The sequence below is a fragment of the Lampetra planeri genome, chromosome 47 (assembly GCF_965212315.1).
Source record: "Lampetra planeri chromosome 47, kcLamPlan1.2.h2, whole genome shotgun sequence".
NCBI classification, from domain to species: domain Eukaryota; kingdom Metazoa; phylum Chordata; class Hyperoartia; order Petromyzontiformes; family Petromyzontidae; genus Lampetra; species Lampetra planeri.
Window position 1 is genome coordinate 2,798,895 of NC_136153.1, and position 27,469 is coordinate 2,826,363.

Below are 27,469 nucleotides of genomic sequence, written 5' to 3' on the forward strand. Positions count from 1 at the left end.
ACCCCCACAAGACAAAGATCACCCACCACCCCCACAAGACAAAGATCACCCACCACCCCCACAAGACAAAGATCACCCACCACCCCCACAAGACAAAGATCACCCACCACCCCCACAAGACAAAGATCACCCACCACCCCCACAAGACAAAGATCACCCACCACCCCCACAAGACAAAGATCACCCACCACCCCCACAAGACAAAGATCACCCACCACCCCCACAAGACAAAGATCACCCACCACCCCCACAAGACAAAGATCACCCACCACCCCCACAAGACAAAGATCACCCACCACCCCCACAAGACAAAGATCACCCACCACCCCCACAAGACAAAGATCACCCACCACCCCCACAAGACAAAGATCACCCACCACCCCCACAAGACAAAGATCACCCACCACCCCCACAAGACAAAGATCACCCACCACCCCCACAAGACAAAGATCACCCACCACCCCCACAAGACAAAGATCACCCACCACCCCCACAAGACAAAGATCACCCACCACCCCCACAAGACAAAGATCACCCACCACCCCCACAAGACAAAGATCACCCACCACCCCCACAAGACAAAGATCACCCACCACCCCCACAAGACAAAGATCACCCACCACCCCCACAAGACAAAGATCACCCACCACCCCCACAAGACAAAGATCACCCACCACCCCCACAAGACAAAGATCACCCACCACCCCCACAAGACAAAGATCACCCACCACCCCCACAAGACAAAGATCACCCACCACCCCCACAAGACAAAGATCACCCACCACCCCCACAAGACAAAGATCACCCACCACCCCCACCCCGTCAAGGAGCTGCACGCAAACTCCGGTCATCCTCACACCCCCTCACACCCCTCACACCCCTCACCCCCTCACACCCCCTCACCCTCTCACACCCCCCCTCGCCCCCTCACACCCCTCACCCCCTCACACCCCCTCACCCTCTCACACCCCCCCTCGCCCCCTCACACCCCCTCACCCTCTCACACCCTCTCACACCCCCCACCCCCTCACCCTCTCTCACCCTTTCACCCTCTCACACCCCCTCACCCTCACACACCCTCACACCCCCTCACACCCCCTCACCCTCACACCCCCTCACCCTCTCACCCCCTCACACCCCCTCCCCTCACCCCCTCACCCTCTCACACCCTCTCACACCCCCTCACACCCCCTCACCCTCACACCCCCTCACCCTCACACCCCCACACCCCCTCACACCCTCTCACACCCTCTCACACCCCCTCACACCCCTCACCCTCTCACACCCCCTCACACCCCCTCACCCTCTCACACAGCAGTGAGCACGCACACCGCCGCTCCCCAAATCGAGATACACAGACACGCATCCATACGTGTATGTACACACACCATGTGGAGGACTCTCTGTCTCATCCACACTGTTCAACAACCACACTGCAGGTCACAACACGCCCGCCACCCATACTACCCCGCAGAGGTGGGACAAAGTCATTGTCATGCAAGTCCAAGTCGAGTCGCAAGTCATCAAATTCATGACTCGAGTCTGACTCGAGTCCAAGTCACATGACTCGAGTCCACATCTCATAGGTGGGACAAAGTCATTGTTATGCAAGTCCAAGTCGAGTCGCAAGTCATCAAATTAATGACTCGAGTCTGACTCGAGTCCAAGTCACATGACTCGAGTCCACACCTCTGCTACCCCGTACTGCCCATCCATACCATCCCACTCACCCACACACCTGGGGTCAATTAAAATTACAATTACACAAGCAATATTCTCCGAGATCACATGAATCACTACATTGTGGTTGCAATCCATCACGAAGTGCACATTTGCAATTGTGAGAGACGCCGGGTCTGCGTGTTAATAACCCCACAAAGCTTTACACGCACACGTCACGCACACGTCACGCACACGTCACGCACACGTCACGCACACGTCAGGCACACGTCACGCACACGTCACGCACACGTCAGGCACACGTCAGGCACACGTCACGCACACGTCACGCACACGTCACGCACACGTCAGGCACACGCAGAACCCTCCTCACATCGTCCGAGTGCGACTCCTCCTCCTCATCTTCTTCAGGCTCCTCATCTTCACTCGGCAGCTCCGTCTTTCTCCTCCGCAGGCTCCGTCCTCCCCTCCTCTCCTTCCCTGTACGGCCACCGGCTTCGCTCCCACGCCGCTCTCCCTGCTGCGACTCTCCCTGCTGCGACTCTCCCGTCCGCTCTCCCTGGAGCCGCGACGACGGGGATGGCGGCGGTAGCGTCACACCGCCTGGCGCGATCTCGGCCCCGGTTCCCGTGAGCACGCTGTCGGCCACACGCACCGTCCTGCCGAGCGCGTAACTGTACGGCACGTTGCCGTAGCGACGGGACGAGCCCGTCTTGGGGAAGGAGAGGCCCAGGCGGGTGATGATGCGGGGCGGCAGGCGGCACGAGCGGATCAGCTGCAGGAAGGTGCCCAAGGGCGTGCCAACGTTGCCCTGGGGCATGAGGGATGGGGGGTTGAGCTCGGGCAGGAGGAGGAGGTCGCTGCCAGTCACCTCGGCGGGCGCGGCACCCTGGCGCCGGCGGTGAGCGGCGTAGGGGAAGAGCGACGATTTCGAGGCTGTGATATCGAGGAGGACGGACGCACGTGGAGAGAAGCAGAGAGAAGCAGAGAAGACTGTACAGGGAAATGCATCGTGCGTGCCATAGCCAGACTCTGCATCAATGACGTTATTCTACAAGATCTCACTCCCCATCACTTTACCCTGTGCTTAAACACCTCACCTTCCCTCACCTCTTTATTGCCTCAACTCTCACTTTCAACCTCTCTTCTGCTCCCTCTTCCCACAGCCTCACCCCTTTACTTTCTCACCTCACCCCCTCACCATCTCCTTGTCAACTCAACCTCTCACTCCCTATTTATATTCTTAGGTTTTTTCGGTAAAGTCATGTAGGTAAAAAATCAAAATTAATAAAAGTAAAATTAAAATAAAATTAAAATCACGACATTTCGGAGGCAACACAAGCTTCCGTCTTCAGGTGGAACCGTCACAGCACGCTTGCTGTATCAAGTAAATGAGAGATTCCAAGAGATACTACCCCGTATATATACTGGTTGAGGGGGGGGGGATGGGCCAGGACCGGCCCACTTTTATTATTATGGTAAGGTGCGGCTTGAGACCACGGCTAGTCTACATAACAAAGGACTGACCTCCGTCACCCACACGATCTCACCCTCACCCCTTCACTATCTCACATCAGCTTTTTTCACCTTCTCTTTGTACTTTTGTCCACCATATGTAGTCAACCGTGCTAATCACTCTCCCCCACCGTCACGTCCACTCATCTCTCACTACCTCCCTTCCACCCCGACCCTCTCAGATAATCAGTCTCACTCCTCTCCCTCACTACGCGGTCTCACCTCACACGTTCCACTTCTCACAATCTCACAATCCCTCACTCTGTCACTTCACCTAATCACACCCTTATCCTCTCACTTCCTCACCTGGCACATCCCCCTGCTCTGACCCACCCCTACCGGACATCTGTGAAAGAGCTTTATACCTCATCGAATTCCTCCAGCATAAATCATGATTCTGAACTCCCTCACACCCCGTTCATCCTCTCAAACCACCTCACCCCCCCTCACACCACCTCACCCTCTCACCCCCTCACACCCCCTCACCCTCTCACACCCCCTCACCCTCTCACACCCCTCACCCTCTCTCACCCTCTCACGCCCCCTCATCCTCTCACACCCCCTCACCCTCTCACACCCCCTCACCCTCTCACACCCCCTCACCCTCTCACCCCTCTCTCACCCTCTCACGCCCCCTAACCCTCTCACACCCCTTTCACACCCCTCACCCTCTCACACCCCTTCACCCTCTCACACCCCCCCTCACCCCTCTCTCACCCCTCTCTCACCCCCTCACACCCCCTCACACCCCCTCACACCCCCTCACACCCCCTCACCCTCTCACCCCCCTCACACCCCCTCACACCCCCTCACACCCCCTCACCCTCCCTCACCCTCTCGCCGCCTCACCCTCTCACACCCCATCACCCTCTCACACCCCCTCACCCTCTCACCCTCTCACACCCCCCCTCACCCTCTCACCCTCTCACACCCCCCCTCACCCTCTCACCCTCTCACACCCCCCCTCACCCCTCTCTCACCCCCTCACACCCCCTCACCCTCTCACCCCCCCTCTCACCCCCCCTCTCACCCTCTCTCACCCCCCTCACACCCCCTCACACCCCCTCACCCTCCCTCACCCTCTCACCGCCTCACCCTCTCACACCCCCTCACCCTCTCACACCCCTCTCACCCCCCCTCACACCCCATCACACCCCATCACCCTCTCACCGCCTGACCCTCTCTCACCCTCTCACCCCCCTCACACCCCCTCACCCTCTCACACCCCTCTCACCCCCACCTCACACCCCCTCACCCTCTCACCGCCTCACCCTCTCACACCCTCTCTCACACCCCCTCACCCCCCCTCACACCCTCTCTCACCCCCCTCACACCCCCTCACACCCCCTCACCCTCCCTCACCCTCTCACCGCCTCACCCTCTCACACCCCATCACCCTCTCACACCCCCTCACCCTCTCACCCCCTCACCCTCTCACACCCCCTCACCCTCTCACCCCCTCACCCTCTCACACCCCCCCTCACCCTCTCACACCCCCCCTCACCCCTCTCACCCTCTCACACCCCCCTCACCCCTCTCTCACCCCCTCACACCCCCTCACCCTCTCACCCCCCCCCCCCTCTCACCCTCTCTCACCCCCTCACACCCCCTCACCCCCCCCTCTCACCCTCTCTCACCCCCCCTCACACCCCCTCACCCTCCCTCACCCTCTCACCGCCTCACCCTCTCACACCCCCTCACCCTCTCACACCCCTCACACCCCCCCTCACACCCCCCCTCACACCCTCACCCTCTCACCGCCTCACCCTCTCTCACCCCCTCACACCCCCTCACCCTCCCCTCACACCCCCTCACCCTCTCACCGCCTCACCCTCTCTCACTCTCACCCTCTCTCACCCCCTCTCACCCCCTCACACCCGCTCACCTCCGCACTCGGCCTCTGGGGCCCCGCGCACTCTGCGCACGAGGCAGCGCGAGGGGACGGGGTCCCCGGCCGCGTCCACCCAGTGGCGGCCCGAGTAGGAGGCCAGGAGCTCCCCGAGCCTCCCCGCGCGCACGCGAACCACGCAGCAGCAGCAGCCCGAGCGGCGGCGTGTCCCGGGAGTCGTGGCCAGGGTCCCAGTCCCGGGTCTCCCTCCCTCAGCCGGTGGCCCCGGTCCCTCTACCGAGCCCCGAGTCCCGGCTCCGTCATCCCCAGTCCTGGCCGAGCTCCCGGGGCCCTGTACCCCCGGACCCTGTGTCCCCTCGGCGTCTCCGCTCGCCTCCGTCTCCCCGCACGGCCTCCGCTCGGCGCGCTCGGGCCGGTGTCGGTAGTGGAAGCAGTGGAAGGCGCCGCTCTCCACGAGCTGGGAGAAGTAGTTCCTGAGGTCCGCGGCGCGAAACGCGCCGGGGATGTTGGCGATGACGACCAAAGCGGAGCCGTCGCCAACCGTGGAGGCCGCCATTGTGGCTGTGGGTGACGTCATCGCGATCAGTGGTGGGGGGGACGGCCGGGCGTGACGTCATCGCGATCAGTGGTGGGGGGGACGGCCGGGCGTGACGTCATCGCGATCAGTGGTGGGGGGGACGGCCGTGCGGTGGGGGTGGCGCTACGGGGCCTCTTGGGGCTCAAACGCAAGAAGCGATTCTAGATTTGAAGCTTTCGTGACTGCAAGGAATCATCTTCTTAGGTTTTTTCGGTAAAGTCACGTAGAAAGTAAAATAAAAACAAAAATCACGACGTTTCGGAGGCAACACAAGTCTCCGTCATCAGGTGGGACCGTCACAGCCAGCGAATTGCGAAGTGCGAATTCACGTGAACTGCGGCACGCCACTGCGCATTACCTTCACGTTTTTTCTTTAAAATACCACCATGCGCAAATATCCCAATCTTTCACAACAAAAGTCGCCTCAATTTATTACGCGAACATACCTATGCACGAAGTATGTTTGTTGTTGCTTTTATGCACTAACTTTTTTTTTTAAACCCCGCCAAATGTTGTGAGGGGAATTTTTTTGTGGCAACGTTGTGACGGCTCGGGTGCCCGCACCGCGATGCTGTGACGACGAGGAGATGCCGGTGGGTGGTGGGTGGATGGTGGTGGAGAGAGGAGGCGAGAGAGAGAGGGGGGCGAGAGAGAGAGAGAGCCGCCGCTTGGCTCAACCCCGCCGCCCCCTGACCTCTGACCACCTCGCTCGCGTCAGCGACCACGACGCCGCCTCCATCTTGCGGCTCTCTCCTCCCACTCTCCCCTCCGTCTCCCCTCACACTCTCCTCCCACTCTCAGCGCTCTCCCCTCCGTCTCCACTCACACTCTCAGCGCTCTCCCCTCACACTCTCTCCTCCCACTCTCCCCTCCGTCTCCCCTCACACTCTCAGCGCTCTCCCCTCCGTCTCCACTCACACTCTCAGCGCTCTCCCCTCACACTCTCTCCTCCCACTCTCCCCTCCGTCTCCCCTCACACTCTCGGCGCTCTCCCCTCCGTCTCCACTCTCGGCGCTCTCCGTCACGAGTCCAGGCCGCCTCGGCCGAGTCGCTCGATCCCTCCACGCACGTGGCGGTGTCGTGTGTCGTCGTGTCCCAGCCTCGCCACACCGAGGACGGCACCAACACCACCACAACCATCATCACCACAACCATCATCACCGCCACCACCACCACAACCATCACCACCGCCACCACCACCAACGTCATCTTCCAGCAGCCGCAGCCCTCCTCACGCGGGAGACGACTAGGGGACGACTTGGGGCTGTGTCAAGACGAGGAGGAGGACCCCTGGCCACTTCGTCGTCGTCGTCAGCGAGGAGCTCCATACGCCGCGACTCGATGGCGGAGTTTGACTTCGCGCCGTGGCTGAGCAGGCGCCTGGAGGCGATGCAGGTGGACGCCGAGGTGTACGGGACCTACCTCGCGGGCATCCTGGCAGAGGAGGACGACCCGGACGAGGAGAAGGAGGACGCCATGCGGGCCGTGCTGTCCGCAGTCGTGGCGGTAAGGGCTTTAAAGATTACACCGGTTGTCTTCTTGGTTCTTTCGGTAAAGTCACGTAGAAGGAAAAGAATAAAAGAAAAAAAAAATTCATAATAAAATAATGTTTTCTTTTAAATAATAAAATTTTAAAAATTAAACATAATAAAATAATGTTTTATTTTTTATATTGTGTTTTATTTTTATTATTTCCCTTCTACGTGACTTTACCGAAAGAACCAAGAAGATGAATCCCTGCAGTCACGAAAGCTTTAAATCGAAAATTACACTGGTCAACAACAAAAAAAATCATTTCTTTCCGGCCTGGCCTTTTGCAGCTGTTCTAAACTAATTTCAGGGTGCTGATTCCAAATCTGATCTCAGATTTGCTTTATAACAACTCGTTTTTATGCTATCGGCATACCCCATTTTCATTGATTTTACCCGAAATTAACTCCGTCACTTATGATTGCAAGTTGTTGCGAGTCAGTGACTGCTTTAGTGTTAAAATATGGTGCTGTATTTTTAGGATAGTGTGTTTATAATATCATTTTATGTAGATATCCACATTTATTTAATATTTTTCTTCTGCAGTTTTTATTGAAAATGCAATCTTTGATATCTCAAAAACCTGATGTGATAGACAAAAACTGATGCCAGATTTGGAATCAGCACCCCAGAATTACCTTTAAATCTTTGGAATACCTTATGCCAGAAAAGGTGTGTTGACCAGTGTAATTGGTAGGCCACTGTGCTGGATTTGAAAGATTTTAAACCGCAAATGACTCGGTTGGAAGTCGCAGCATCAGCAATCATCGCCTCGTCTGCTGTGCAAACTTGGCAGAAACCCCGCTTGAGAGACCGGCTTTGCTGGGTAAACAATCGCAAATAACAATACAGATGATGATGTGCATCTCATGGGAGGTCTCTCTCGCTTCTAAACGGCGTGCATGCGACGTGTGTGGCGGTCACGGTGTGTCTACGGTGTAACACAAGGACTTAGCCATGGAATCAACATTGGGGGGGACCAAATCTTTTAGGGGGTCCCCCCCCCCCCCAGAAAAAAATCTAAATCATAAAACTCATTACCTGCCTAATATATTAAAAAGTTCACTAACACATGGGATTGACTTTTTATTTATTTTTTACAATAATGTCTAATAGTGTGTTGTCTTACATTGCTCTGTTTTTACTTTTTTACCATTTCTTGTTTCATTGTATGTAATGGCAGAGATTAGGGATTAATCAAGTAATAACCATAACCACAATCATATCAACAGGAATCTATTTTATAGCAATATATTGGGGCATTGGTGTTAAAGTTCATTTATTAGGTATATAGCCCTGTGAGCCATTCGGCTCTTGAATCGGGTGCAACCGCAACAAACAAAAAACAAAAACATGAACAAAATCATCTTAAAGTGAATATGTGACTGAGTGCAAACAGAAAATCCAAGAAAAGACAGCAAAATATTGCAGAAAAAACACCGTACACCAATGAGGTGTCACCTCATTCTGCGTCTCGAGTGTTTGGCAACACAGGCAGCGATATTGCTGCTGCTGATGGTGCTGCTTGTGATCCCAACTGAGGAATTTGCAGGTATTTTTCCAGCATTGGAATGTTTTGGCTCATACCAGTTTACATTGCGTGCGTGCATGTGGGTGCCACGGTGGCTAGGAGATGTCAACTACCTCGCCTGGTATACAGGAGGTCGTGGGTTCGATCCCGACCCTGACGCCTGCTGCTGCTGTATATTTCGAGTTTGCGTGTCTCCCCCCGTGCTCACGTGGATTTTTCTCCGGGTGCTCCGGTTTATCTCCTCCACATTCAGAATCGGCATCACGCGTTTAACGTATTTGGCTGCTTTAAATGTCCACAAAAGCCACTCATTTGTGGCCAGGTCGCTTCTGAAAAAGAGCTACATAGCTCAGTGGGCCTTACCTGGTAAAATAAAATAGTTTAAGCTATATGAGGAGAACCAGGAGAAAAACTATGCAGAACAGGGGAAGAGCGAGAGCTTACAAACTCCACGTAGAAAATGTAGCCGAGTGGGGAATAGAACCCAGGCCCCCCTTGCTAGGCGTTACCACTTGAATCAACGTGCTGTGCTTATTAGCTGCGCTAATCGTCTACTGGAGGGGGGGGTCTGCTCGTGGTACGGGTGCTGGGTGAATCGCTCTCGTGGGACCGTGGCGATGGAGCCCTTCATCCAGCAGTGAATTGACCCTAACTGCTGCTGCTACTGCTGCTGATGATGACCGTGACGGTGGTACGACTGCCATTGCAATATTGAAGCACAGCAGACTGCCCTTGCGCTCAGAGGCCAAGAATACATCGGTGGCTTTTTATTTTTAGTTGCAGCTGCTAGAGCCTCGGACACGGGCGACCGATAACAGAACGGGGCAACGACAGTGCCCGCTAAAGATAGCGCAGCAGACACCCACCCACTCCAGCTTACTCCCCCCCCCCACGGAGTTGAGCAGGGCCACAACAGCGCTTAAAAAAAAATAATAGTTTTTTACCCTTCTATCTGGCAACAAAACTGACACCTTTTTTGTTACAAGGAGTCATGTTTGCGTAGACCACAATACCTGCAGTCATAATGCAAACATAACTCTGATAATGTATGCACTGTCCTTGAAGTTGATTGGTCCACACCAGAGACAGCTTTCCTTAGAGCCTAGTCTCACATGGTGTTGGACCAGATGACGCCAAAAGGCGCACTAAAAAAAAAGGTGTCAGTTTTGTTGCCAGATAAAAGGGTAAAAAAACTATTAATCATATTTTTTACTGGCAAATGAGGTTCCAATGGCGTAAAATAATAAAAATCAAACAATAAAATTCTCACGACGTTTCGATTGCAATACAATCATCATACATTTTTTTTGCTGTGGTTTTCACACCTGATGATGATTGCTTGTGTTGCAATCGAAACGTCGTAAGAATTTCATTGTTTTATTTTTTTATTTCCCTTCTACGTGACTACCGAAAGAACCAAGAATATGAATCCCTGCAGTCACGAAAGCTTTAAATCGAAAACTCTTGCTCTGTGACCAAATCGCCCGCCAGTCTCAGCAGATCGCGGAAGCTAAGCAGGGTTTGAGTCTGGATAATGCTTGCGAGTTTGGAGAGCTAGGGCTCTTGAGTTGGATCATGTAAAATATACTCGATCTAACCCAAAATAACTTTATTGTGAATCATATTGTTTGCGAAAGTCCCACGGGATAAATTGGGGACTGCATGGCGGGCAGTGCAGTAACATCCATCAGTGTGCTGCACTTCTATGCCACCGCATCTGTGCACCCCCCCCCCCGCCAAACCCGCACTGACCCAACCGTGGTGAAGTGTGGTCAAACAACTATGGCATGGAGAGGCCCTCATCCAGCAGTTGATTGACACAAAGCGCTGTGTGTGTTGTTATTTGATGATTGTGGGATACCGAGTCGTGGTGGAACAGGGCTAATTTGACTGAGTAGAGTAAAACATGATTCACATGAACACGGCAAGGTCAGGCACTGGGCCTAGGTTGAGAGGAATGGTTCTAATTTAATATATTTCAGCTGGATAGGCCCTTGAAATGGGACATCGTCTGTTAACAGCACTCACTTCATGACTTGTCAAAGACAAAGGTCCCCCATATAACCTTAGTAGATGTTTGGGGCAAGTGCTGTTAGCGAGAACCTATGAAGGCTGGCACAGTACACGACGGGGTGGGTGGCCAGAACCACGCCCGACCGCCTTTGTCTTTCCAGTGGCAGTGTTTACACTCCACACCAGGTACTTGATTGAGACTGTGTCAAATTAGGGGAGGCTCAGGACAGGTTCAGATAATTGTCACTGGTGTTGGCCTTGAGCGGGAATTGAACTTGGGGCGCCGGGTTTGCAGCGCACTAACCATGACACACTCACCCACTCAATTACCCTCCCACTAACACCCTGAACATCCACACACAACAACAACCGCCATTCGCCACTAAGTGGCGGTGACGTCACCATGACGCTTGTGCCAGGCCATGTGCACCTTGAGGCCACGTGAAGTGTCGAACGCCCGCTGGCAGGAGGTCACGGGGCAGACCCACGGGTCGAATGACCGAGATGGCTGGCTGATGCACCACCTGTGCTCCCTACTGTGCCAGCTTGCTGTGCTTTAGCCACCCGGCGCTCCGCTCGTTGTTGTGAGCGTCGCTCCTCCGCCTTCCGTTATTGCTGGAGGGCGACTGCCTCCAACTGCCCAGTAGCGTCCTTCACGAGCCTCCTCCACAGAGCCGATCTTGACACCGCTGGTACCAGTCATCGGCAAGTCCACTCAGCTCCACGTCCTCCTGTACCACATCACTCCATCTCTTCTCTAGCCCGTGCCGCGCCCGTTTAGCCCCCTCGATCCGGCCGAACAAAAGCTGTTTGGGCATGCGGTGGCATGCCCAAACAGCTACCTACTGCCCAGGTATGGGAAACTCTCCACTCTCTCCACTACTGCCCCATCACCGATTGGGATTTGTGGGGGTTGAGTGTCCGATGGTACAAAATACCCAGGCAGGTGCTTAGTTTTGGTGGGGTTGATGGTAAGGCCCCACACAGCCACTCTCCCACACACATACATAGCATACACAGTTACTTGCATACATTGTAAATCTATAACATACACGTTTGTATGTATACAACGAACATCACTCCCAGTCCCACAGAGATGAATAAAGTAGATAGCTAATTAAATCGTACATATAAACAGAATATACAGACCAGGAGTCTGCAACCGAAATAACAAGAGCCATTTTTTGTCGAATTCAGTAAAAACCTCAATATTTCATGAGCCGCAATGGATTTGAACAATGAGACGGTGGTCCTTAATAAAGGACGTCACAAAGCAGCCCTTCAAGAGCCGCATGCGGCTCCGGGGCTGCAGGTTTGCCGACCACTGACGTAGACCATCCTCCCGCGGTAACAGTTGCAGAGGCGTGAAATGTAAAATCGGTTGCGACGGGCAGCGTATGGTGCCACGTGGCAGCAGCTCTGCGTCGCTGCGAGGGCGCGCCCATCGCTACCTCTAAACGTTCTGTGCGCCACACGTACTCACCGTTCACAGGAGGAAGACTCGCTGGACTCGATTTGCAGGGAGATCCTGAGAAAGTGGAGGGAGATGGAACACCTTTCCAAAGAGAAACGGCGACTCCTCAATGGTAAACGCAGATTTGCAGTGCCGCTCTTGTTTGCGTGTCTCCACGTTTTGTGCTATAACCCTTTGATCGACATGGGCCATTTTCTCTTGGGTGGTCATTTTGAGTCAACGAGTGGATGGGCGAGCAGGTGGTTGAGCGGGCGAGCGGGTGGTTGAGCGTTCGAGCAGGTGGTTGAGCGAGCGGGTGGTTGAGCGGGCGAGCGGGTGGTTGAGCGGGCGAGCGGGTGGTTGAGCGGTCGATCAGGTGGTTGAGTGGGCGAGCGTGTAGGCGAGCGAGTCACGGTGTGCTGCTCGCAAATAGCACCAAGGCTTGACCCCCATCAGGCGTTTCGTGCATGTCATGTGATCACATTGCAAGTGTAAAATTATCTTAGCCTTATCTCGACCACCAGCTCACGAGCTGAATGTTGCGACGTTTTGAAGTTGAGGCCACTGAATTGGAGGGTTGAAAAAGTGGAGACCGGTTTCCTTCTCATTAGGGTTGCACAGTGGTGACACTAGCGCCTTACAGCAAGAAGCACCTGGGTTCGATTCCTGACTCAGGTGGAGTCCGTGTGGAGCTTGTATGTTTCCTTAGAGTTCCCAGTTTCCTACCGTAGCAACGAAAATGACCAGACAATTTAACCGATATTGGCCAAAACAATCCAATGCTGAAAAATCACCTGCAAATTTCTCAATTGGGATCACACGGCTTCAGCAGCATCGCTCCCCAATTGCGAAAACTTGGCAGGATCCTCCTGACAAATAGTCTTGAGACTCTGTGAGGCTTTCCTGGGTAAATGAACGTATAATAAAAATGAGGACCCACCGCTACGGTACAGTTGTCAATGCTCACTCCTGCCTCATGCCTCCATGAGCCCTTGTATGGATCGGACTCAAGTATGAATTTCTTGTTATAATGTGTAACTTGCCTGAAGTGTTGGGTTTTAATCTGAGAGTTTTCGTGTCCCCCCATCTCCACCTCCCCCATCCCTCCCCCCCCCCCCACGTAACAGACAGGCGGACAGAGCTAACACATCACCATTTATACATTTCGTCATATCGCGTTAAACACAAAGCGTTGTAGCTATGCCAGAACCGGGTATCGGGATGTTCCCAATTCTCAGATTATCCCAAAAAAACGCGACAATCTCGCCTAGAATTTCGATTTAAAGCTTTCGTGACTGCAGGGATTCATTTTCTTGGTTTTTTCGGTAAAGTCACGTAGAAGGGAAATAATACAAATAAAACATAATAAAATAATTCTCACGACGTTTCGGCCACAACGCAAGCAGCCGTCCTCAGGTGAAGACCAGGTCTGTCGGGGAGACGCTGTCTCTGTGACTTTACCGAAAGAACCAAGAAGATGAATCTCGCCTAGGTACCGAGTTCCGGGTGCTCAACAACAAAAAGAATGGGTGGAAGTGACGTCGCTAATAGGGCATCACTTTCCATGCTTTGGCCCCCCACCGAAAGTGGTGTCACATGGCACCCGTTGACGTCACGATGGTCAGCGCAAAGATATTTCAAATCGCTACGTAACGGTCCGGTAAAGATCCGAATTGTTCTTTAAATTACAAAATCTTGAAATTTCTCAAGCCATCTCTGACACGAAACGCACGTGAGGCGTGATGGTAATGTGTCCCAACTGGTCATGGGCCTTCCCTAGTTTGACTCGGCCGTAAATGAGAACCTTCTTCCGGTGTATAAACATCACCAATCGGGGAGGAGAAGGTGAAAAAATTAACCCGTAAAAACTAAGTTTTTCACTATGAATCCTTTATATGCGTGGCATCGGTTTTATTTTATTATTCATTTCTGTTTTTCTTGAGTAAGAGTTTCATTTTTATCACATTGGTATTTTAAATTAAATATGAAAAAAAAAAATTCCTAAAAAGTGGAAAATTTTGGAAAAAAATTCACGAAAATAAATTGTCACGCACAACGAGTCTGTGTGCAAAATGTCAGCTCGATTGGATCACGGGAAGTGGGTTAAAAACGACCGAAAGATTTGCACGGTCGTAAGCACGCAAGCAAGTGAACTTAATATAAAGGATTTAAAAAGGTGGCTGGGCGCGGTGCTGGCCACCCGCTCCCTCGTGTACCGTGCCGCCGTCATTGGTGCTACCCGCTTACAGCACTTGCCCCAAAAGTTTGTTCAGGCTTTCGGGGGGGGGGGGGCCTTTCAGAATCAGAATCTTTCTTTAGACTGGAGGAATCCGATGATCTATGAAGCTTTTTCTTTCACAGATGTCCAGTATGGGCGGGTCTTCGGCGTGTAGGCGGTTGTATATGTAACACGTCTGCGTGCGTGCGTGTGAGACAGGCTCGCGGGACGAGGTGCAAGTCCTGGCCAGCATGATCGAGCAGCAGGCCCAGCTGGTGGTGGCACCCCGTGAGGTGACGCGCGAGGAGCGCCAGCGCAAGGAAGCGCTGCTGGCGCAGTACGCCACCGTGGAGGAGGCCCAGGAATATCCTCACTCGCGAGAAGTACTAACCACCTCGTCTGGTATACAGGAGGTCGTGGGTTCAACCCCGACCCTGATGCCACCTGCATGTGGAGTTTGCGTGTTCTCTCTTTCTCTCTCCGTGGTCGCGTGGATTTTTTTCTGGGGACCTCTGGATTTTTTCTCCGTATTTAGAATCAACATCGTGTGCTTAGAGTATTTGGCTGCTATGAATTTTAACGTGATGACAAGCCACTTCGTTGAGCTATCATTTGTGGCCAGGTCGCTTCTGAAAAAGAGCTACGTAGCTGACTGGGCCTAACCTGGTGAAGTAAAAATAGTTGAGAGTTTAGTTTGGAACCCTAACGTGGAACCCCACGCCCCGAGTCTTTTGACGCTTCCCATCTCGCTGTGCGTGCCCGTGCAGGAGAATGTACCCCACAGTGTCACGTGTGTGTACGTGTGTACATGTGTGTGTACGTGTGTACATGAGTGTGTGTACGTGTGTACGTGAGTGTGTGTACGTGTGTACGTGAGTGTGTGTATGTGTGTACATGTGTGTGTGTACGTGTGTACGTGTGTACGTGTGTGTACGTGTGTGTGTGTACGTGTGTACATGTGTGTGTACATGTGTGTGTGTATGTGTGTACATGTGTGTGTACGTGTGTACGTGTGTACATGTGTGTACGTATGTACATTGTGTGTGTGTATGCGCCAATGTTGGGAGAAGTGTCGTAGCGGTTCGTGCGCTGCGCTACAAAACCCGGCGACTCGGGTTACATTCCCGCTCATGGCCAACACTCGGTAACGATTATCTGTACCGGTCCTGGGCCTCCCCTAGGTTGACTCCGCCTCAAATGAGTACCTGGTGCGGTGTGTAAACATCGCCACGAGGGAGAAGAAGGTGACCAGGCATGGTGCTGACCGTGCCGGCCTTCGTAGTTTGGCCACATACGGTGCGAACGAAGTTCAACACACATACATGGTTGCTACTCGCAGCACTGTCTCTTAAAGCCTGTTAAGGCTACGTGGGGGTGTGGGGGGGTGGGGCGATCTTTGTCGTTGTGCCCTCAGTGACGGTAACTCCTTTACTCGCCGCACTGAGGAGAGCGAGGAGCCGGAAGGAGCCACGGCAGCCAAGCCCGCGGGAGTGACGGACAAGAGCAAATGTATCCTTGCACTCCACCACGGGGCACCGATCAGCGCGCTCAGCCCGTCGGATGTCGCAGATGTCGTAGATGTTCCTTGGGGATCGGTGGGTCTACACGATGACAAGGCCACGCATTCGGTTCTGTTGAGCTGGGGGTCTGGGTAAGGCCTGGGAGCTTTGTACGTTGCGGTGATGCACGCCGATGCGTGTGTGTGCGTTGTGAAATGTTAATGTACCTCCGCAAGAATTGGTGGCACTATCCTAACCGTGCGAGTGATAGAGACTGGGCCCTGCTTGGCTGGACGGCTGCCGTGAATAACAGGTGTTATAGGCTGCTGCGGTGGTCGCGCTACGTGATGGGCTACAGAAGGCAGTGTGTCAAAATCTATTGCGCTGTGATTTCTATGCTCCCCATGTCGAGATTTAAAAGCAAAGGGTGTGCAGCATCATTTGTACGACAGCTCTCAGCCTTGTCCAGACCACCAGCTCAAAATAACTGAATGTGTGGCCATGTGTGGCTCATCCCTACATCGGGTAGCAGCAGTGAAATGAAGACGACTGTAGACTGGTTTCAGCCTCATTGGGACTCATCAGCAAAGCACAGTCATCAATGCACTCTACTGCCAAACGCTTCTGCTCCCGCACTGACCGGCATGGTGCAGCATGGTCCAGTAACCCCCCATGACGAGCACGCTGTGGGGAGGGGAGGCCCTCATCCAGCAGTGGATTATTGGCAGAGAGGCTGCAAACCAATCCATCGCAACCCCATTTGTTAAGCAACAAATCGAGAGCGCTCGGCAAAAAATCGTGCAACGCTCTCCATGGATTGCGTAACGCAAGAGGTCGCACGTTTGACGCAACGCTCCTTCGCTGACTATGCGTGACGAACGAATGAATGATGTTGGATGACGTTGGCATCGGGTGATCTTCTACGGGAGTTCCCGTGTCCCCGTCAATCGCCGGCCCGGCGCTATCCGGTTGCATTGCTTAACACGCGGCCGTGCGCGCAGCTCTGTTCCGCAACACGAACGCGGAGACGGTGGCGGAGAAGCAGCGTCTGCAGCGCGAGCAGGCGCGCGAGGACTCTCAGCGCAAGAAGGAGCAGGACAAGACGCAGCGGGAGAAGGACAAGGTGCAGAAGCAGGAGAAGAAGGACGAGAAGCGCAAGAAGGCCCAGAAGGTCGAGCGACGGCGATGATGAGAGAGCGGGGGTGGTGGGGTGGTGGGGGGTGGTGGGGGGGGGGGTGCGAGGGGGGTGGCGACCGGACCGGGCGGCGTGGGGGTCGGGGACGATCTCGGCCGCACCGGCGCCGTGCCCGCGTCCCCCGTGTGGCTTCTTTTTTCGGCGATCGGCAATAAACGGACTTAATTATTTGCTTTGGTAACCTCGCTGCGGTTGTGCGGCGCGGTTGTTGTGTGGCTGTGTGGCTGTGTGGCTGTGTGGTTGTGTGGCTGTGTGGTTGAGTGGCTGAGGGGTTGTGTGGCTGTGCGGCTGTGCGGCTGTGTGGTTGTGTGGCTGTGTGGTTGTGTGGCTGTGTGGTGTGTGTCTGTGTGACTGTGTGTTTGTGTGACTGTGTGGTTGTGTGACTGTGTCTGTGTGGCTGTGTGGTTGTGTGTGTTTGTGTGACTGTGTGTGTGACTGGTTTTGTGGCTGTGTGGTTGTGGCCGGCCGAGCGAGCGAGACGCGCCACTGCTTTCCCCGTCCACAAACCGGCCACGTGGCCGTGGAGCAGGCGGCGTGAGGTTGCGAGTTCGAATCCTGATTGGCGGGGGGGTTTCCTTGGCTCATCATCCAACCCCTCCGAGGTTCGATAAAAATGAGCATCGCTTTGTTGTCGGCAGTGGTTGTCGCACAGACTCCTGCAGCCGCTGATGGGATGTGGAGTTTCTGCTCGGGGCTGTAAGCAGGGGATGGGCGCCGATGACTGCTTATTTGAGCCAGAGATGACTGATTTTTTTACTTGACATTCTGAAAAGGTGGAGTGGGCTGTTGTATTATTATTGCTGCTACTACTACGCTTTACCCCGCAAAGCTGTGAGTCTCAAGACTTGTTCAGGAGGGTCTTGCTAAGTTTATGCAGTAGGGGGGCGATGCCACTGCTGCTGCTGTGTGTGATCCCAATTGTGAAATGTTCAGGTAATTTTTAAGCATGCGGCAGCTTTGTCAATACTGGTGACATTGTGTGGGGATTTCTTTTAGCTATGGGAGAACCCGGAGGAAACCCATGAAGAACAGGCAGAGACCATCCAAAGCCAAAGATCTCCAATGTAGCCTTTAGAGACTGTTGGAGCAAGTGCTGTTAGCGAGCACCTATGAAGGCCGGCACGGCACACGAGGGGGTGGGTGGCTGGCACCATGCCCAGCCGCCGTGTTATTTCCAGTGATGCTGTTTACACACCGCACCAGGTACTTATTTGAGGCTGAGGCGACCTAGGGGAGGCCCAAGACCGGTTCAGAAAATTGGTGTTGGCCGTGAGCGGCAATTGAACTCGGGTCACCGGGTTCGTAGCGCAGCGCGCTGACCGCTACACTGCAGATACAAACTCCACATTAACACAACCCACACTGCAGAACATGAGTAGCCCTAACTCCACACGGAGGCGTCGGAGCTGAGATTCGAACCCAGGCCCACCTTGCTGCGAGGCACGAGTGTTTACAAATGGTCTCATGAATACCATACCCCCCATCGGTGGAGAGAATTAAGTTCCTATTTGGTCACACTGATTCTGCATTGAGACGCTTTGGACTGTGCACAGAGAATTCCTGTGGCCAATTTATCCAGCGTTTGGCAGGCCATGGAAGCGAAGCAGAGTTGAGCCTGGATAGAGCGTGTAAGGTTAACCACCACCATGCACAATACCAGGTGTTATGCCCGAAGAAACCAGCAGATAAATGAACATGGGCCATGGTCTATCCCAGCGTTCACTAATTATTTCCAGAGGGGGGCCACTTTCGTCGAGAAGATATCGGTGTGAGGGCCGACACGCTTGAGACGATTGGGAGTTTGACAGCAGCACGATGATGATGGGGGTTAAATTTCGATTTTAAGTTTTCGTGACCGCAGGGATTCATCTTCTTGGTTCACCTGAGGACGGCTGCTTGCATTGTGGCCGAAACGTCGTGAGAATTCCCTTCTACGTAACTTTACCGAAAGAACCAAGAAGATGAATCCCTGCAGTCACGAAAGCTTTGAATCGAAATTTAACCGCCGCTACGGGGTGGGATTCCATACATTCTTCACCTGAGGACGGCTGCTTGCGTTGTGGCCGAAACGTCGTGAGAATTCCCTTCTACGTGACTTTACCGAAAGAACCAAGACGATGAATCCCTGCAGTCACGAAAGCTTTGAATCGAAATTTAACCGCCGCTACGGGGTGGGATTCCATACATTCTTCACCTGAGGACGGCTGCTTGCGTTGTGGCCGAAACGTCGTGAGAATTCCCTTCTACGTGACTTTACCGAAAGAACCAAGAAGATGATTGGGGTTGTTTTCACTCTGTGTTGTCGGGGGCCGCACTCAAGGCCCCGATGAAGAACACTGGTCTCTCCACTGCTGGATGAAAGCCTCCGCGAGCCGTCGCCACCTCAAGCTCCAGTGCTCCTCCCACCATCCATCCCGCTTCCCTGTTGCGTAATCGCCAATCGCATCGCTCCATCTTCGGAGGTGGACGCCCTCTGGCACATTCCCTCTTTGGCTGCCGTTCCGTCGCGGTCTTAGCCAAGCGAATCAAGTTCATGTATTAGGTATAGCACTGTGAGCCATTCGGCTCTTGAATCGGGTGCAACCGCAACAAACAAAAAACATGAACAATAAAACATCTTAAAGTGAATATGTGACTGAGTGCAAACAGAAAATCCAAGAAAAGACAGCAAAATATTGCAGAAAAAACGCTGTACACTGATGTAGGGAATCGTTACGTAAATGCTTCTTGTCTCCAGCGTGTAACATCTGTATACTGATTTAAAGCTTTCGTGACTGCAGGGATTCATCTTCTTGGTTCTTTCGGTAAAGTCACGTAGAAGGGAAGTAATAAAATAATATAAATAAAACATAAAATAATTCTCACGACGTTTCAGCCACAACGCAAGCATCCGTCCTCAGCTGAAGACCAGGTCTGTCGGGGAGACAGCGTCTGAATAACGCTGTCTTCCCGACAGACCTGGTCTTCACCCGAGGACGGCTGCTTGCGTTGTGGCCGAAACGTCGTGAGAATTATTTTGTTATGTTTTATTATTTTATTACTTCCCTTCTACGTGACTTTACCGAAAGAACCAAGAAGATCTGTATACTGTTTTGTCGTTTACAGTAATGCCTGAACGCATCATGAGCGGCGGATTTCTCACGCGTACTTTGTCAACAAACGCAAACACTCGATTCACGTGCCGGAAATCGATACGATTAGTTCTTTTTTTAATCGATACGGAGGCGTTCATACGCCTGGCCATGCCCCACATGTATTTTGAACTTCTTTTGCACCGTACGTAGCCAACCGTGCTCATCGTGGATGCGGGGAAAGGACAAACTAACACACACAAAAAACTCGACATTAAAGAAATTAGTTTGTAAAATGTAGATTATTTAAAAGTGCATAGCTCCAGTGGCTTCCTAACATCGGAAGGAAGAGCGTTCCAGACGGCCGCCGAAGCGCATCTGGAAGCGCCACGCGATGCGGTGACCACTGGCAGCCACAAGTCGCTCGTCTAGGCTCCTGGACGAGATCAGTAAGCGATCGTGGTTCATTTGTGGCGAGCACACATACACAGGGTGCTTCAAAAACACGTTCCTTCGGAGTGGACAGGTAGGAACTTGGTCGGATAGCGCAATCGTGCACGACAGACAAATAATCCCTGGTGGGAAGTGTGGAACCTGTTTCTACCTGTAAAACATACCATGCCACTAACCCACCGTTTCAATAATGGCCATGCAATGCAGAATGGAGGATATGAAGCTCGATACTCTGGTTCTGTCAGTAAAGTCACGGTGAAAAGAACCAAAGAGTGGATCCTTGCAGTCACGAAAACGTCAAATTTAGAATATGAAGCTCAATGTAACTACAAAAAAAATCCCTGCCAACAGCAAATGGTGAAATATCCGTGTCTATAAACATTAGAACCTCGTAAAAATGTCAATTCCTTACATGCAACCACAAACATGCAAAGAGAAAATTGAAGTGCAATGCAGAAGGCTTTTATTCGTAGTCAGCCACAATTATTCTCAGAACATTCGATCAAAAAAACGGTAGAAAACGCGGCTCTACTTCTCAGCAGCACGGGCGGTCATTTTGGTGTAAGCGAGCCCCTTGTAGACGCCACTCAGGGGAACGTCAAATAGAGCGCCGTTCATGCAGGTGATGCGCAGCAGGGCCGTGTACGGGAGGTCGATGTTGGCACGCCCGATTTTGGCGACAACGGTGACAGTCTTGCGCGGAGGAACCGAGACGGGGAACGTGAGAGTTTCCGTCCGCTCCTCCGAGTTCTCCAACGCGTGCGTGGTCTCAGAGCTCAAGGTGAAGCTGAACCCGGTCTCCACCTCCACGACCTCAGGTATGCCTGCCGAGACGGTCAGGCTGAAGGTGAACTCGATCTTGTTGGTCGTAGACCACGACGACTTTTTGGTTATCGTCTTGGAGCTCTCGAAGGTGTGAGACTGCACGACGCTGGTGTCGTTTATGTACTCCATGTCTTTAATCTCCTCCATCTGCACGTTCGGCAGAACCTGGTGCATGGTTGGGTACTTCATGTTCTGGATCACAGACGACTTGACAGCATTGATGAAAAGGAAGCCCATGGAGTCGATGTCAGCCCCCGCTCGGCCCTGAACGCCCAAGCAGATGCCGGAGCCCACGTCGATCTTGTACTCGGTCTTGAGCCCCCAGTCCGTCATCTTGGCAAAGAACTCGCGGTTGCGGCTCGTTCTGAACTTGATGGCACCCAGACGCGTGCCGGCCCCATTGCCCCACAGGGAGAGCTGAGACATGAACTCGCCCGACTGGAATTCAAACTGCTGAGCAGAGGAGTCCACGGTGCCGAATTTCTGCCTTCGCCCGTCAGTCAGCCACACCTCCACACCCCTCACTTGCCAGCCTCCAACGCTCACGGAGAGCTTCTGCAGCGTGGCCGCATTGCTCCTCCCATCAAACGAGAACGCATTTCCACCTTGCCCTCCAATGATGTGCAGCGTAAGTGGGTACGACATTATGTCAACCTGGATGGAGAAGGAAGGGAAAGCATGGCAAGCATGGTTTCAAGCCAAGTATACCCACCTTACCATCATTTACAAGTACAACCCGTAAAAGCAAAGTTTTTCACTATAAATCCTTTATATGCGTGGCGGCAAGAGTCCTCTCGCCCTCTGGCTTGAGATGGCTGCCACCTATGGGTCAGATGATTGCATTGCACCATTAAGAAATTGGTAATTAAATATAATATTGGTCCTAAAAAGCGTAACATTTTGGAAAAATTTTCACGAACATTAATCGTCACGCACAACGAGTGTGTGGAAAATGTCAGCTCGATTGGATCACGGGAAGTGGGTTAAAAAACGACCGAAAGATTTGCACGGTCGTAAGCAAGCGAACTTAATATAAAGGATTTAAAAAACAGAATCAGGACTACAGTTCACTAGCAACTGTAGTTCAGTGTACCATTCGCGTCTTAAAATTTGGACATTAAAATACTTCGGAAGGGCTGAAAAATAGTGGGCACCAAATAGTGCGCAATAGCCATTTTACATGCTGTCAAATAATGTCTTAAATCTTTGGCAAGTATGCAACACCTAATCAGTCAAAATTACTACCGTTTTTAGATTTTAATTTGTAGAATCAATACTAAAGCAAAAAGTGCGCAACACGATGAACTCTCCGCTGATCAATTAACAATTAGTCCTGGAAGCACAAGCGTGCGTGCTCATGGAACTGCGGGCAACGTTGGTGGCAGTGTCAAAACTAAATTCCCATACATTTCTCCCAACATTTTAGTGCGTCTTGCTCCTGATTTCCAAGCTTGCGTGCCGTGCCGTCATCTTACTTGCAGCAGCACGTTGCCGTCCACTCATTGATATGCAAATTTTTTCTCTGCCCCCTCCCTCTCTCCACCCCCGCCCTCTATATTTAAGGCACCGTCACAGAAACGTCCTCCCTCTGCGTGTCCTTGTGATGTCTGTCTGCTTGTATGTCTGTCTATAGTTTTCTAGTTAGATTTTTGTTGCCATTTCTTTTATGCCTGATGATTGCTCGTGTTGCAATCGAAACGTCGTAATATGCTATTATTTAATATTTAGACGTGACTTAACCGAAAGAACCAAAGAATAAAGGATAGAGTATGGCCCATTTCCAGAACCCTCGATCCACTCAGCCACAGTAGACCATCATGCAGTCGGGCAATGCAAGAGGGATGCACGTGTCAAGTTGCAGTAGCACAAATACCTTTTCTTTCCACGAATAATGAAAAGCTCGAATAGGGGATCCAGAGACTTGGCTGAAGGCAACCTAAACGGGTCATATGAACAGAAGCAGTTGGGTTAAGGTAGTGTGGGGAAACCAGATTAACCCTATAATCCAAGGCAACCATGTTTGCATATGCAGATCGCCCAGGCAAGAACCATCCTGGCCAAAAAATAAACAGCGGAGGTTTTTTTTAGAACGCAGGCATAATGCAGTGGTCGTTAGGTGTTGCATCATATCAGGGTGGAGAAATTTATGACAGCACTGTTTGAAAAGGGGTCAAATTAGACCCTTTAAATTTTAAAAAAAATTAGGTGGCAGGACAAGTAAAATTTATTTGAGAATTCCCATTAACTGTTTTAAACATAAAAGGGTTTCAGCTTCTGCCATACAACCCTCAGATTTCAGGTCAATAAAACGGAAGTAGTGCGGCCCAATGCTACGAATCAATTTTTAAAACATAAGAGATTCAGCCAGAATTTTAGCAGGTGAGACTTTGATTAAGGTACAGAACACATGGTTTAAAAAATTACAGGGAGATCAACCCGGCTAATATAGTTCAAACAACAAGCCCATTGTTGATGTTGGAAAGGGAGAATTTAGGTTAACAAGCCAATGAATGCTTTTATTTGCAGTATAAAACTTCTCGACCCCAAAATTATTCAAATTTCGTGTCTTTAACGAGTGGTTGGCTTGCATAAAATGTCGAAATGGAAGGTTATATGGATTATGTTAAAACGCAATAAGGAGCAAAATGTAGGAGACCTGGGACAGGTTCTCTTCAGGAAATATTGAATTGTCATGCACGGCGAGTGCGTGTGGAAAGCGTCAGCTCGTTCGGCTTGGTACCTCCGAAGACATTAAGCCTCAAAGCTAAAAAAGAAAACCGACAACGCAGAAAGTGAAATAAAAGTATGAAAAAATTAACCCGTAAAAACAAAGTTTTTCACTATAAATCCTTTATATGCGTGGCGGCTAGAGTCCTCTCGTCCTCTGGCTTGAGATGGCTGCCACCTATGGGTCAGATGATTGCCTGCCACCATTAAGCAATTGGTAATTAAATATAATTCATTTTTTCCTAAAGTGTAATATTTAGGAAAACATTTTTCACGAAAATAAAGTGTCACGCACAACGAGTCTGTGCAAAATGTCAGCTCGATTGGATCACGGGAAGTGGGTTCAAAAACGACCGAAAGATTTGCACGGTCGTAAGCGAACTTAATATAAAGGATTTTTAAAAAAAGACAACCAGCATGCACCCAACATGGTCTGGCAAGGGGCACTACAGCAAATCCTACAGCAAATCCTACAGCAAATCCTACAGCAAATCCTACAGCAAATCCTACAGCAAATCCTACAGCAAATCCTACAGCAAATCCTACAGCAAATCCTACAGCAAATCCTACAGCAAATCCTACAGCAAATCCTACAGCAAATCCTACAGCAAAGTAGCTCGCCCCACTCACCACTTACAAAAGCAGTCAGCCCCGTGAAGAGCAGATGCGGTGTGCCGTCTACTCACTCCTTTATATCGAGGTAGCGCACGTCACGTGGAACAATCACGCGGGTTTGCCTTCCCATCCCTGGCCAATCATGAGGGTCGGAGGGAGAAGGCAATCATCGCGAGTCAATCAGTATGATGATTCACTAATTGGATGGGTGGCGCTTCCTGCACTCGTTCCTATTTTGCGTGAGACTCCGTTAACGAGCCCAGCCACGCGCGAGAGGGCTTCATAGACGCAATCACGACCCCCAAATGAGTTTGGTTGAGAGTCATACTCTAAGGTTTTTTCGGTAAAGTCACGTAGGTAAAAACAATACAAATTAAACGTTAATAAAAGTAATAATGGAAATAAAATAAAATAATAAATCACGACGTTTCGGAGGCAACACAAGTCGCCGTCGTCAGGTGGGACCGTCACAGCTAAAATTACTGCATCAAAAAAGGATGTTGAGAGTCCATTGAGGGAGCTCACATCACGTGACAGAATTACACGCGCGTGCCTCCGCCCATCTTCCCCTGCAGGCCAATCATCGGGAGCCAATCACAGCGAAGATTCGCTCATTGCACGCGCGCCCATTGTGCGAGACGCCGTTCATGAGCCGAGCTACTGGCACGCGCCTCGTTAATGCAATCACGGTCCCGATACTAGGCCCGTGAGTCGATTGAGTTGTGTGCTCAAGTGATTTAAACGTTTTTTAAAAATCCTTTATATTAAGTTCACTTGCTTGCTTGCTTGCGCGCTTACGACCACCGTGTAAATCGTTCGGTCGTTTTTTAACCCACTTCCCGTGATCCAATCGAGCTGACATTTTGCACACAGACTCGTTGTGTGTGACAATTTATTTTCGTGAAAATTTTTTTCCTAAATTTTACACTTTTTAGGGAAAAAAATTATATTTAATTACCAATTGCTTAATGGTGGCACGCAATCATCTGACCCATAGGTGGCAGCCATCTCAAGCCAGAGGACGAGAGGACTCTAGCCGCCCGTTTCAAAGACCAATGTGGGCTGGGTTGTGGCCCATTGAACACGCATATAAAGGATTTGTAGTGAAAAACTTTTTTACGGGTTAATTTTTTTCTCTCTTTAACATGGTCCACACGAAAAAGTTCAAATTAGCCTCGCTACCATCACCATCTGTAATTCATGTTGTTAATAAGTGCCTTATCAATTGAACTGAACGTGCCTCTGGATATTTTGTTTTTACTCATTTGTTCAATTGTGGAATGGTTTGATTTGTCTGCTGGCCGGGTCTCCCTTGAACACGTTCCTTCGGAGTGGGCAGGTCAGAACTTGGTTGGACAGCGCATTCGTGCGATCCGTGTCACGCGGCAGGAGCTGCGTGGGGCGGCGCGTCACGTGGTGCTGAGCCCGCCCGAAGCGCTCCATGAAATACAAATCGAGGGCGGGGCTATGCACGACAGACAGACACATACTCCCTGGTGAGCAGTGAGGAACTGCTGTTCCTACCTGTTTAACACGTTCCTTCGGAGTGGGCAGGTAGGAACTTGGTTGGACAGGGCATTCGTGCACGACAGACAAATAATCCCTGGTGGGCAAGTGTGGAACCTGTTGTTCCTACCTGTATGTATACAAGATAACTTGACTTTAGGTAGCCAGGCAGACAGCCCCCTTAACTATCGCCCCCCCACCTCCCTTAGGCCCCTCCCCCCTCCCTTAGGCCCCTCCCCTGACCCCCTTCCCTTAGGCCCCTCCCCTGACCACCCCCCATATCCTTAGGCCCCTCCCCCGACCCCCCTTCCCATAGGCCCCTCCCCTGAGCACCCCCCCCCCATATCCTTAGGCCCCTCCCCTGACCCCCCTCCCTCAGGCCCCTCCCCTGACTCCCCCCTTCCTTAGGCCCCTCGCCTGACCCTCCTCCCTTAGGCACCTCCCCTCTCCGTACCCGGCAGTAGGTCTCCACCAATCAAAGAGCTGTTTATGTTATATATTTATTTATGCACGACAGACAGACAGACAATAAATCCCTGGTGGGCAGTGTGGAACGTTGTTCCTACCTGTAAAATGTGAACACTTCTGAGAATTTGCAACAACACCACAATAAGTGTGCCGCTTCCAGGCTCTGGAGACCACCTGGGGAAGATTCCAGGCACGCGTTGACAACGATGGCGAACAAGTTGAGGATTTTTGACTTTCGATTTAAAGCTTTCGTGACTGCAGGGATTCATCATGGGACCTGTTTTGCCAGTCATCTGGTCGAACACCATATGAGACGAGGCTCCAAAGAAAGCTGTCTCTGGTGTGGACCAATCAGTTTCAAGGACAATGCATAAATTGCCAGAGTGTTGTTTTTTGTTTGCATTTGACTGCAAGTATTGCGGTTAATGTAAACATGATTCCTTGCAAAAGGTGTCAGTTTTGTTGCCAGAAAAAAGGGGAAAACCCCTATTAGTATATGCAGGGATTCATCTTCTTGGTTCTTTCGGTAAAGTCACGTAGAAGGGAAATAATAAAATAATACAAATTTAACATAATAATATTATGCAATTACAACTCGCTTCTTCAGGCGACAGCCAGATTTGTGTAGAACTCCACCTGTTTCGTCCCTTATATAGAGGCGTGGTAGATGTGGTGACCACGCTTCTGCGCTCTTGCGCAAAGTGAGGGGCCGTCCATAAATGACGTCACGCACCTAGGGGGTGT

The 27,469-nt window shown here is 51.7% G+C and overlaps 3 protein-coding genes across 5 annotated transcripts in view; 1 reads left to right on the plus strand and 2 right to left on the minus strand.

Annotated features, from left to right (window-relative positions):
• The window catches only part of GPATCH3 (G-patch domain containing 3), a 12,102-nt gene extending 5,657 nt beyond the window's left edge, over nucleotides 1-6,445 (minus strand). Inside the window, exons 1-2 of the mRNA XM_078615431.1 lie at nucleotides 5,081-6,445; nucleotides 2,054-2,616 (exon numbers count right to left, since the gene is read on the minus strand). Coding sequence (XP_078471557.1) covers nucleotides 2,054-2,616; nucleotides 5,081-5,621 — 1,104 coding nt within the window. The 5' untranslated portion in view covers nucleotides 5,622-6,445. The remainder of the gene's footprint in view (nucleotides 1-2,053; nucleotides 2,617-5,080) is intronic.
• Nucleotides 6,325-17,230, plus strand: CCDC43 (coiled-coil domain containing 43). The gene is made up of 5 exons (XM_078615433.1): nucleotides 6,325-7,127; nucleotides 12,188-12,281; nucleotides 14,586-14,730; nucleotides 15,808-15,875; nucleotides 16,867-17,230. Exons 1-5 carry the CDS (start codon nucleotides 6,963-6,965, stop codon nucleotides 17,052-17,054), a joined length of 660 nt encoding a protein of 219 aa, XP_078471559.1. The 5' UTR covers nucleotides 6,325-6,962; the 3' UTR covers nucleotides 17,055-17,230.
• A 3,800-nt stretch (nucleotides 17,231-21,030) lies between these two features.
• LOC144733506 (aerolysin-like protein) lies at nucleotides 21,031-24,847 on the minus strand. Of its 3 annotated transcripts, none has more exons than XM_078615436.1 (3): nucleotides 24,767-24,847; nucleotides 23,283-23,345; nucleotides 21,031-22,063 (listed from the first exon to the last, which is right to left on the minus strand). In XM_078615436.1, exon 3 carries the CDS (start codon nucleotides 22,052-22,054, stop codon nucleotides 21,113-21,115), a length of 942 nt encoding a protein of 313 aa, XP_078471562.1. In that variant the 5' UTR covers nucleotides 22,055-22,063; nucleotides 23,283-23,345; nucleotides 24,767-24,847; the 3' UTR covers nucleotides 21,031-21,112. The 3 variants fall into 3 exon arrangements, with proteins under 3 accessions (XP_078471562.1, XP_078471563.1, XP_078471564.1); XM_078615437.1 differs by having other exon boundaries at nucleotides 24,774-24,846; XM_078615438.1 differs by lacking the exon at nucleotides 24,767-24,847 and adding an exon at nucleotides 24,066-24,149.
• Between the last annotated feature and the right edge of the window lie 2,622 nt (nucleotides 24,848-27,469).